This window comes from Squalius cephalus (genome assembly GCF_949319135.1).
Source record: "Squalius cephalus genome assembly, chromosome: 10".
NCBI lineage: Eukaryota > Metazoa > Chordata > Actinopteri > Cypriniformes > Leuciscidae > Squalius > Squalius cephalus.
The window spans coordinates 26,195,441-26,208,623 of NC_137131.1; the positions used below are offsets into that span (position 1 = coordinate 26,195,441).

A 13,183-nucleotide genomic window follows, 5' to 3' on the forward strand; every position below is an offset into this window, starting at 1 on the left:
ATAGAAGTCTATAATGTGTTATGTGTATGTTATGTGTATAATGTGTTATGTGTAACTATACATATCCCTGGAGCGATATTCAGGTTTTTTAGCTGCAGTTAAATTGAGTGGGAACTAATCAAAGCCAAAATTTGGTATTTATAGCTGAAGTGTGAGCAGGAGCAGAGAACTGTACAAATGGTTCTGGAAGACACGACTATGGAGGAGGCCCTGTGGGCCCTGGGACAGGTCCAGGGACCATGCCACATTACACTGAGACCCAGCCAAGATGGTAAGGGCAAATAATCACAATCGCACAATCATACATGCTGGTGAATATGATTTCACCAAATACATGTTCCTGGATCAACATCTTTGTTGATCCTGGAACAACATTCCAATCAACCAATCAGATTTGAGGGACAAGTTTATGTCAAGTTTAGGTTTACAACCAGGGTTAGGTTCTTCTACATCAGTGTTATTCTTCTATCATTTCCCTCTGATTTTAGGGAAAAGTAATGGATAGGGTTAGGTTCATGGGTAGAGAAAGGGGTAGGACAACATTTTCAGACTGGAATGTTGCTCCAGGATCAACAAAATATGTTGATACAGGAACATGTCTTACTTGGCAAAATCATGGTGACAGATACACGCTAGCCTATATTTTAAATTATTTATTTTAAAGCAATCACTTGTGTGCTATAGAGAAAATTAGAGTAGTGTATGGCACTGGCAATGGTAATTCATAGGTTTGATTCACAGGGAATGCATGAACTGATGAAATGTATACTTTGGATGCAAAGTCGCTTTGGATAAAATGTCTGCAAAATTCAAACCTGTATATATACATGAATGTACTTTATATTTAAATTTTTATCTTGGTAAACTTTTAATTCTCTTCATTCCAAAGCATACTTTTTACTCCACTACATTTCATAAAAACGTATTGTTCCTCATTATTTCGAACTGAATAAATGCATTGCACTGCGCAGGCAAAGCGCAGGTCAGGCCACAGCGTGTCTGCATATTAGGCCTATGTCCATTCTGCAGGCATACCAGGCTGACCTGATAAGAGACCTTGTTGAGGGTGAGGGTGTGAGCCCAGACGCAATGCCGGGCCACAGATCTATCTCTCCGAGCCACCAAGGAGACTGTCACACTTTCATTGTGTTTGGTTTTCATTTTCAGGGACTCTTAGTTTTCTTATGGTTTCCTGTTTCCTTTGTCCTCATTTTCCCACCACTAGTTTATCACCATGGTTATTGTTTTAACGATCACACCTGTTTGTATTCTGTTCATTATCACTGTGTATCTAAGTCCCTTATTTTGGTTAATTCAGTTGTCTGGTGTTGTTTGTGCACAGCACTCTGTTTCGTTGACTCTCGCTTTTGTTTGTACCTGTTTGGATTTAGTTTAATAAATTTAACTAACTTTGATTTTGATTCTGGATCATCTTCATCTTCATTGTAATCTAAAGGTTACAGAGACGGCCAAGTCAGTCGGCCGGTCTATGGCAGCCCAGGTGGCTACAGATGTGGCCTTTAAAAACGCGCGTTTTCTCCCGCGGCATTCGGCAATTCGTCTCGCAGAATTCTGCAAGTGCTTTTGGGGGGCGCTACTTACAAATTCCCTCAATGTGTTTCGCTTCACAGAATATCCACCAGGTGGCGCATAAAAAACAACTTTACATTAGATTTTTCATTTTACTTCACATTATGTCATGATTGTGAGAAAACATCCACAATAAAATATAAATTATAAATAATAATAGACACAAATATTTACAGTACTGTATTATACAGACATTTGAAAATATTTGTAAATTCAAAAGGTTCATCAAAGTGTTCTTAAGACGAGAAGGGGTATTGGACAACGTTTACGAATTTTTATATATGCTTTGTCATTGCTGTGGTTTCCAGGATATGAGTGCATGCAGAATATTTAACCCTTTAGCGTTCCTGCAAATTCTGCCAAAAACGCCTAAAAAAGGCCTACCCAAATTAAATTGCATGCTGTTCTTGAACCATTTGGAGTATATGCATGGTATTGGTCTCTTTTGAAAGGGGAGACTTTGAGGTTTGTTCCCAAACAGTCAGAATCACTGTAAGTCTCACTGGTATTGAGTAATAGAACTTTGAACACACTAAAAAAGATGGAAAATTTTTCCGCCTAACTTTTTTTTTGTAAAAAGATGCCTGCAGATAACTATAGCTGGGAGGTATTAGCTGGAAAACACAGTGGGGTCACAGCATGAAGCCTTACCAAGCCCAATTTAAATGTTGATAACAATACCTAAGCTAATGAGTGTTTTACACAGGTTTATCTAAGTTTATGTCTAGGCGCTCCCCAAAAAAGGCCACTTGGAGACTCCAAATGACACTTTGTAACCACAGACACATAACATGCTGCTATTCTTGAATGCTTTACTGTACAGTCATAATTTTGGGCTCTAATGAAAGGTTACACTTAGAGCTATTCTATTCCTTATTCAGATTCACTGTAAATAATTGTTGACACATAGTAACTGAAGCATAAACATATTATATTGTTTTTTTGCAATTCTTGAAACTGAAATTTGTGCAAATAACAATACAAAACAAGTGTTATGGTATTAAAATATTGTTTAATATTAGTATTTTATACACTACATATATATCAAACTATTTAAAAATTTATGATTAGGTTTTTCTTTGGTTATTGAACCTCTCTAGGAAGGTGAAGGAAAGGGTTCCTCTCTTGATGTCCATCATATGGCTTTCTGCTGACTCCCATTCTTCATCCAGTTCAATGTCAGATGATTTTCTGTGATATAAAAAAGCAAAAAACAAATAATTTACATCTTTTATGTATTGTGTACTATTTTAAACACACACACACACACACACACACACACACAAACCCGTGGATAAAGACACACAGGGACATAAACAACGATACACGCACACCTCATAACAATAACAAGAGCGCTAAAAGCACCAAACACACACAAACAAACACGGACAAACACGGACAAACACAAACCCGTGGATAAAGACACACAGGGACATAAACAAACTGATAAATGTACAACACAACAGTAACATGAGCGCTCAATGCACACATACGCTTGAGGACGAGCTTTAGCCATCAGCAGTTAGCATTGGGCATCTCAAAACAGTGAAACACAAACACAAGATACTCAGAAAAACACGTCAAATATGTTATATAGTATAATAAAACACTTACTTGTCGAAAGAGACGATTTCCCATCAAAAAAGCCTTTCTCCAAAGTCATATGTCATTTGCTACAGCGTTACGCAGTTTTGCGCACGGGCGAACTGATCCAAAACAAACATTTGCGCACCGTCATTGCTGGCCGTGTTTGGATTCCTCCCACAAAAACTGCATATCAATGTCTTCAGGAGATCATTGGCTATCAGAAACGTCAGTCATTTGCTAACATTGCTCCAATTGGAGTAGCCAAATGTCCGTCAAAGCGAAGGATGGACCGTGTCCCTAATGCGCGGTGACTGGCTCAAGCTGGAGGAAAACCCCCCCTTAAACTCCGTGATTCGCTGAAATCCGCTGTCATTCAAAAGTTCAGGGGTCAGCGGCCATTTTGAAGTCAAAATAGCTGTATTATTGACATGTAATTTGAAGATTTACCATAGTTTGTTTCATAGTTGTGAGAGGTCTGTCGGCTAACTTGGAATGCTACTATTCACAGTAAGTGGTTGTTTATTGATATATAAATGTGTTATGGACTAAATACTTCGCTGAATTGATTGTATGGAGCCTTTACAGTGTAACTAAACCATTGTTGTTGCAATGTAATGGATCAGTGGACGAACAGAAGGCTTTTTAGGCAAGTGTCTTCCACTTCCTGTTTGTTTATTTGGCTGTTGGTGGTCTGACAAATACACAGATTGTACCCGCTGTGTTTATTGTATCCTAAAATGGCTTATATCGTTATAATCACAAGAATCTCAGCTTTCCATAGATATGCGACTTGTAAAAAAAATTTTTTTTTTTTTTTTGTCTTTCATAAAGTTAACCCTCAAACCACCCAATGTCCCGCGGGCGACCCGTCGGACCACTATCTGCATTGCTTTTATTAAAACAGCAGTGTCGTTCTTGCCAGCGCATAACTTTTTTTTGTACAACTATTAAGATGATTGTGCGTGCAATGCGCATTTAAGTGCAACAGAGAATTTAGTGTGAGCATAATACACGTGACTCTGCCTGTAAAAACCCAGCAGTATTTTTTTTTTTTTTTATACACAAAATCATCCCTACATAATGAAAGGCTTAAATAATGCGACTTACCCAGATTCTTAATTCCTGCAGATATTTATTGTGTGATTGTTCTTGTGAGATAATGTTGCAGCACAACGCGTTGCATTTATTTTGGGCGCATCTGATTGCCATTACAATTACATTATTAATAAATATTTTAATTGAACTGTCTATTTTTCCACGTTAGTCGCAGAATGTCCGGGGTTGGCTTGAGGTCTTGCCGACAGTTTGTAAATCTTTTAAATATTCATATTCACAAAATCCATATAAAGGGTGATCAACAGTCATGACTTCTAAAATAAAATAAAAATGGCCAGATAAGAGGTATCTGATTGACAGTTTGACAGATGTTTTAAAAATTAATTACATCATTATGGGGAAGTGGTATTAAATATTTGGTCAAACATAATAGGTCTACAATTATTTTAATTACGCATTTTGTTCAGTTTTGTTTTTACAAAATGTTCCCTGTTTTTTATATAATTAATTTAACCTGAAATGTGCGTTATATCGCCTTTTGATAATTCTTTGTTGTCGAATTTTGACACAGTTTCATTGTTTGTTCATAATAATTTGATTCATAATTATGTCATTTTTTTTCTAAAAGTAGCAATATTTTAAAGAGATAAAAAGACAGAGAAATGACAGAGAAATTACGTTAGTCTGGTCACAATTATGGCCAGATCAATTAATCTATTGCAGAAATACAAGACAAAGTGCATGAGAAAATTAGAAGCATTGCAAAAGAGCACAGTTCAGATATTGTTAACTATTGAAGCGGGTTTTATACACGTTTCTGCTTTTTTTAAATTGACCATTTAAAATTGTATTCGCCAACACATCAACACGTTTTGTGATTGATTTACGGATTTATTACAGAAACTTGTCAGAAGCAAAGATATTGTACTAGCATAAGCGTCGATTTCGGTGGGGACGGTGCGGTGTACCCACCAGATTTCGTCAAAAAGTCCATAATAATAGTCCATAATAATTTGACTTTTGTTTCGATTTTTTTGACCGTTTTCAGTGGTTATGAGGAGCAATATGAGACAGAAATTTGGTAATCATTGTCTGACCCATTATAATATTCATTTTATTTTATTTTTCGTGTTCGCATTTATGAGGGAAAAAACGTGTCAGTTCTCGGGTTACGGACGAGCGCTCTGAAAAGACTGCTTTAAAACTATCACAGAGACCTCAAACAGAACAGCTGCCTTTCTTTAAATTGAATTTCGTTTTGTATTAATTATATCTTAATTTTAATCAATGTTTCATGAACCAATTGCCTTGATTTATAAGAAGTATATAGCAGACAATCACGACATTGGAGGCGCCGGCGAGTGAACTGGAGTTCGTCTCATAAATGAACCGAAACTCAGCGTATAATGCACATTCACATTCACAGCGTATTTAGACACATTTAGACGCATTCATTACTTTTACTGGTTCTTTGTGGCAAGCTTTATGCGTGCGGTCGTGCGCTTGAGTGCGGCTATATAGTAGCCTAAACGCTCATTACTTAATACAAAGCATAAGCCTTTTCCTGCATGCAATCTAATCTACTAGCCTACAATGTCAGTTGGTTATATCAACATATGTCAAATTAAGTTACACGATATCAACTTATTTTTATAAGTTATAAACATTAATTTAAAATAACTTAAAGCGTGTATAGTAGATTTGCTTAAATAGCATTTAAACAAGGAACTGCAAGGGATTAAAACCCCGCCCACACGCTGGTGAAAACTGGAAAAAACGGTTTTCTTTTGATTCCCTGAGAGGAGATCGATTAGCATTGGGGGTTGGCAAAGAATTAGCAGACCTGGGGGGTGGGTGGTTTGTAATTTCTTGACTCTGTGTCAATTGGTAGCAGCTAAAACAAGCAGCTAAAACAAAGACTGCAATTAATTACATTTTGGAACTAACTTCCTTCATGTCGTTTTATTTATACACTGTAAAAAAATTTTTTTTTTTTTTTTTTGTAAGTAAAGTTAGCATTAAATATGTTTTACAAATAAATGGTTTACAAACTCTTGGAGGTTTGTTACCATCATTCAGAAGAGTGGTGCTTGTGTTTTACGTGATTAAATCAGGAAGATTACATTGGTTTCTTTTCAGTGTAGGACAGTTTGTCAACAAAATGCAAAAATATAGTATATTTATAAACGTCGCTAAAACAAAGAGTGAGTAATAATTTAAAAAGTAATGATGTTTTTTATGTTTTATGCACTTTTAGTTTTGTTGCAATTTCACCAAAAGCTTATAATTAGGAAATACACACAACACGCTAAACTTATATTCTCTATATGTTAAAAATGTTGTAAAAAAAAAATGTATTCTTATATAATAAGAATAACAATATGATAGCCTAAATTTATATTGCGCTCAAACTGATTTAGACATGGAAAGAGGAATTCTTCTCAACTACCACCAATAAAGTTTTAAAATTCTTCTTTAGAAAATATTATATTTTGATGTTTCTGCGCAAGTTCAACAGACAGTGTGGTTCGGGTTTGTTCCGATCAGAGCTCGTGAGTGGAGAGCGCATTTCTGAATATTCCGCAGGGTCGCTCGCTCAACCCAGATGTCCTGTTGCCTGGTTCGAAAATATGTGGAGTAAGGGCTCGCTGCTTCCAACTAAAAGTTTTAGTTGTTCATTTAAGTCATTCGTGGACAAATCTCCCCTTTATATTCATTTAATTACTACTTTAGCCTACAGGATAATGAGCGTTTACGTAATATAGCCGCACTGCGCACGACCGCACGCATAAACTTGCCACAAAGAACCGGTAAAAGTAATTATGAATGCATCTAAATGTGTCTAAATACGCTGTGAATGTGAATGTGCATTATACGCTGAGTTTCGGTTCATTTATGAGACGAACTCCAGTTCACTTGCCGGCGCCTCCAATGTCGTGATTGTCTGCTATATACTTCTTATAAATCAAGGCAATTGGTTCATGAAACATTGATTAAAATTAAGATATAATTAATACAAAACGAAATTCAATTTAAAGAAAGGCAGCTGTTCTGTTTAAGGTCTCTGTGAAAGTTTTAAAGCAGTCTTTTAGTGGCGCTTTCAGGGCGCTCGTCCGTAACAGAGAACTGACACGTTGTTTTTTCCCTCATAAATGCGAACATGAAAAATAAAATAAAATGTTTGTTGGATCAGACGATGATTACAAAATTTCTCTCTCATATTGTTCCTCAACCACTGAAAACGGTTTAAAAAAATCGAACCAAAAGTCAAATTATTATGGACAGAAGTTAAAAGTGGTGGGTACACAATGACCCATGACGAGTCGTCCCCACCGAAATCGATAAAGGGAAACATGATAATATAAAAAGTACTAATGCAGAAAAGCGCATTACAACCATGTTAAAGCTATTTAAAACGTTCTGATGCAAAAAGGAACTAAATGTAAAATTAGATAAACTAGTTAATGATATTGCGCAAATGCTCTCGGTCTCTTCAAAGGTCTTCGCAAATTATTGTGTTAAGACTCAGTTATCATACATCATGTCTCTTCTACTGTAAGTACATAGAAAAAAAAAATGATGCGCGTTTGAGTCGGATTTTTATGAGTCGGATTTTTATGAAGAATATGTGACTTTTTATGTAACTGGCAAAAGAAAACTTTGCCAACCAAACCTTGCCAAAAAGCGTGCATGTGTATGACATCAAAGTACTGCCAAAGCACCGAGAATCCCTGTCATGTTACTTCAATATCATACAGTATGCTCAGCATGATGTCGAGCACACATACAGTATTGTCGTAAGTATGGCCACATGAAACACGACTGCCATCTACAGGTTTTAGTAATTCCTGCGTCCAACACCTAATCCCCCTTCTGCAGAATCCCGCAGAATTTCGGAAGTGGTCGTGGCATTCTTCTCTCAGAGACGCGCATTTTTAAAGGCCACATCTGTATGTAGAAACATCTATGGCTATGACTTGTCTGGTATAAAAGAGAAAGATAAGAGTTTTTTCATGGACACTCCAATTGCCCCTCCTGGCCTCTTGGGCGACAATGTCACCTCAGTCGTCAAGAGGTTTCAGGAGAAAAAAAAAGGCTGCGGCATTCCAGAGATATCTGGCTCTTGGCTGAGATCTTCTAGGGGTAAGACAGATAAAATGTATACTTTGTCTCTTAAAAAGACAATATATCTAAGATATATTATCTCTAAGAAGACTTTGGTAAAAAGGTTCTGATGCTAGTGGTGTCAGGCCTCTGAGGGAAGACATAATTACACCTCATTTTACTGTGCCCATCTCCTTTCTGAGCCCTCAGGAGGCCTTTCTACCAACCCCGCCACCTCAGTAGCTTTGGGGGCGCAGAGGTCTCCAGCAAGCCCATATCTCAGTGTCTGCCCGAGGATGTTTTGCGGCACTGGGATGATTGCTCCCTCTAAATAGGTTCCCACAGCAGTCAGTTTGGTCATTCCCTGCCAATTCGTATCTTCAGGGCGCCGAATTTGCTGCTCAAGTTACACCAGAGACTATTCTTGAGAGACTGGTTTCCTTAGTAGATCTCAACGGGCCCTGCACATCCTAGAAAAAGGTTACAAAATTCAGTTCGTGTCTCGCCCTCCCAGGTTCAATGGGGTCCTGTCCACAGTGGTATGACCCGAACAAGCCCTGGTTATGGAACAGGAGGTAAAAGCTCTGTTGGGGAAGGAGGCCATAGAACATGTTCAGAACATGCTCTCAACTCCTGACAGAGTTCGGGTTTTAAAAGAATGGGGGTTTGCATCTGATTTTAGATCTACGCCAACCAAATCCTTCTGTGAAAAAGCTCAAGTTCAAAATGCTGAATTTGAAGCAAATCATGTCACAAATCAGCTCAGAGGACTGGTTTGTCATAATAGATCTCAAGGATGCATTCTCATTTATCCATCGTTCAACAGCACAGGAAGCTTCTGAGGTTTGTTTTCGGGGGCGGAGAGTACCAAAATCAAGTTATTCCTTTTAGCCTAGCCTTGTCACTCCGCACTGTCACGAATCCGTGGATGCAGCACTGGCTCTTTTGCGACTCCAGGGCATTTGTATGCTGAACTACATAGACGACTGGTTGATCTTAGCTCAGTCGGAACAGCTTACAGCTGGGTGCCAAAACTAGGGAGCAGACATCCTGTTGAGGCAGGGGCTGAGGCCTGGGGAATGGAAACTCCACCCTGAGGTGGTTGAGTTCCTAAGTCAAGTCAAGTCACCTTTATTTATATAGCGCTTTTTATAATTCTGATTGTTTGAAAGCAGCTTTACAGAGATAACAGGAAAATAATGCAACAAAGTTTGTTTCTAGAAGAAAATAGCGTCACAGTCCAGCTAACTGTAAGTAAGTTCAGTGATGGTTCATTTTTGTTGTAAAAAAAGTTATTAATTTAGTTCATTTATATAATTCGTTATATTTATATAGCGCTTTTCTGGGTACTCAAAGCGCTTTACATGGAAGGGGGAATCTCAACCACCTCAACCATCTCCTCAACCACCACCAATGTGCAGCATCCACCTGGATGATGCGACGGCAGCCATACTGCGCCAGAACGCCCACAATACACCAGCTTTTTGGTGGAGAGGAGACAGGGTGATGAAGCCAATCAGTATATGGGGATGATTAGGAGGCCATGATGGATAGAGGCCAATGGGCAAATTTGGCCAGGATGCCGGGGTTACACCCCTACTCTTTTTCATCCTGGGATTTTTAATGACCACAGAGAGTCCCACACAGCCCACAGGGTGAGCACCCCCTACTGGCCTCACTAACTAACTAATGTACCTAATGTCCCCACTAATGTGGCAAGATCTATTGTTCTGCAGGCCCTTTGTCCTCCCCCCTTTTGAACTTCGGACCATGAGAAAATATGAATGCAGCTGTTTGTGTTGGGTAATGATGAAATTCTGCATAACACCGGCCCTGCCCATAGCCCAGACGGATGGAGAATACTAGAGATAGTTATCAAATGTAGGGAACAAGTACTTGCCAGAAAGAGCTGCAACTCTTTTAATGTGGCTGTAGGCCTCTTGAGAGCAACTTTTACATTGAAGGTGCAAAAGTTCTTACTTTTTTCGTTGTTCATTTTTTACATCAGAAAAAAACTGCTGTTTTAAAGGGGTCATCAACTGCAGTTTTTAATAATTTTATCATTTTTTTCCTGGGGTGCACTTATAATGTTAGTGTGATTTTTACATTAAAAAAAATGGTCATAGTTAAAAAATAAAAGGCATTTTTCCTACCCTGATTTTAGCCGTATGATTTGAATGCTCTGCCTGAAGGGGTGTGTCTGCTGTGTGATTTCAGTGTAAATACCCTCTGCTACGATTGGCTAACATCTTTGCAAACTTTTACCACATTTTTACTATTACAGCAGCCAAGGTTAACTAATCGTGAAAAGTGTTGATTATAGCACTATATTTAGATCTATAGCATTATATTTAGATTGTGCCATGTAAGGTTGCAATAATGAGCATTGTAGCCCATGTATCACAGTCTCAGACATGTTGAGCGCATGAATGTAGTGATCTTGTCATTGTAACTCGATTTCTCTTCTCTCGCGAATGCTTTAATCATAACTAACAGTGCACGGTGTAAATAAGAGATTTGTCATTGATTATAAGGGTAGTTTTGGTGAGAGTCCAGAACTCAGTTATTAATAAACTCGCGCTGTTTGTTTGACAACTCCAGCGACTGTATAGGGAGCGTTCTTTTATCGCTTTCTATATATAATTTAATCACAGTTTAAATAACAGATTATTTTCATCCTACTAAGAGAAACAATGTGAAGTTAACCGTTTAGTCACTGGTTTGATTTACTGACACATTGACAAAGAACATCTGACTGTAGCTACATTGTAACAACAATGGGTCTGTTATGGGAATTTATTAGCTCAAATGAGAGGTATTATTCATAAGATATGAATACCGGTATGCATATGTCGTTTACACAAATTGAATTATGCCAAATAGGGAACAGGTCAAAACCTCTACTTATATCAACAGTTACACGATTTCTCGTAGTAACTACTGATATAGGTAGGCAGAATTATATTTTAACTAGGGGGAATTTAGGTAGAAGTTAATGTTCATTTATTATGCAAACTGTCCGTCCAGCAAACAGAATGTATAATTTCTGAACAGAGACCTATCGTCTTTACCACCGACAAATAACCCTTTCCTGTGGCCACAAAGAATTGGTTATTTTCGTGTTTAGACAACTTAGATATTTTAATAGTAGAATGATGATAGAGCTGGTAGACCATAACACTTTCAGGGATTTCAGTAATGGCACAATATGAGACAGATTCGATTCATAAAGATTATAGTTTTTAATCAAACAACTAATATTACATATACTATTTCAATCACGCAGGAGTAAATATGCATAACAAACAAACAATATAGCGATCGCAAATAAGGAATAAAATAAAATAAAGTAAAATAAAATAAAAGGTTAAGAGAGAGGAAGAGAATGAGAGAATAAGAGTGAGAATAATAAGAGTGAGAATAAGAATGATTTTATGTGTGTGTAAGTTGGTTGCGTTTTAAGAAGATGTGTGTGTGTGTGTGTCTGGTAGCACGTGGTCGGGTGTTTACCTAGTAACGCGTGCGTGCGTGTGGCTGTGTGTGTGTGTGTGTGTCTGGGTGGGTGAGAGAGTGTGAGTGTGAGTGAGAGAATTTTGAGAAAGGCAGAAACAGTTTAGAACATTTCTTCACAACGAAACCCCAACAATTTCTAGTAATTCTTCGACAACCTAGACAGCATTTCTTTCAGATTGCGAATTTAAGGATTTACTTTACTCTGTCTGGAGATTGGCCCTTCGGTGTGTGTGCGGCTGCGAAGACAAAAGGAACCTGGAACACGTGGTCACAGCGTCCTTGGTTGCGATGGTAACTCAGAGCGTGCGCAAACTTAGCCAAAGATGATTTTAGCCTTAAGTTGGTTACGTCGGTTTGTAAGAAAATTATCAAACTGAGCTAGACGATCAAAAGAAAAACTTAAGACGAAATAAAGAAAGTAAACGAAGGTTTCTTGGAAGAAGGCAGAAAGAAGGCGGGTCTCTCTCTCTCGTGGCGGAACTGCAAGGATCGAGAGATATGGCGCCGTGTTTTGAAGGAGCTAAAGTCACGCCTTCTCGCGTGCGTGACCCAATCGCCTGGAAGGGCGATTGTGGCCACCTCTTTACCTTTTGCAACAGCCCACGCCTCTTCCGACTACATGCTGACGGGGTAAACTTGTTCATAAACAGTTATAAAACTGGTATTAATGAAAGAATGCATAGTTTTATACGTTGAGTTAAGAATTCAACACCGTTGGTTCTTCCTGAACACAATAATACCACGGACCGTGGTTCTGGCAGTTAATAACACCGTGTTACATGATTCTTCAATATAATAAGCATTTCACTTTTTGATTATACCATAAAACTTAGTTATAGCGGTCTTCCATATAAGGACCATGACATACAATACGGATACATTTCAAAACATATAGAAAAGAGTGATTTTGATCATAATGTCCAGGCATTAGAGTGTCTCTGTGTTTTGTATGTGTGTTTGGAGATCGCCGAGAGTTCACCACGCGTGCTGAACTTTTGCTCTGCGAGCCGCGGGGGCGATTGCTATGTGTGTGTGTTTTTCCCGACTTTATGAGATTATCAGCCAGCGCATGGTCAGACACTGTCTTGTTGTTCTGAAGGGTTAATCAGTGATAGAAAAAGTCCCGGGGGTCCAGTCCGACTGGCCTTTTGCTAGTCAGCAGATCTGATCCGAAACAGTTGAACAGAAGGTTGTGTGTTTTACTCAGGAAGAGATTAGGGTCTTTGGATCAGGGATCAATGATTTATGCAAATAACAGGCGCCAATCGGTCCGCACGTCCTGCGCGGCGGGATCTTAAGACAATGGAGGTGTTTGTAGATGATGATTCCAGTA

At 38.4% G+C, this 13,183-nt stretch overlaps 1 protein-coding gene across 4 annotated transcripts in view; it reads left to right on the top strand.

Annotated features, from left to right (window-relative positions):
- card14 (caspase recruitment domain family, member 14) overlaps positions 1–13,183 on the top strand; it is a 77,280-nt gene that overhangs the window by 23,316 nt on the left and 40,781 nt on the right. For all 4 annotated transcript variants that reach the window (XR_013822584.1, XM_079884282.1, XM_079884280.1 and 1 more), the window contains one exon: positions 145–271. Coding sequence is in view for 3 of the 4 variants with exons in the window: in XM_079884282.1 (XP_079740408.1) it covers positions 145–271 (127 nt within the window). In the remaining variant the exon portion in view is untranslated. The remainder of the gene's footprint in view (positions 1–144; positions 272–13,183) is intronic.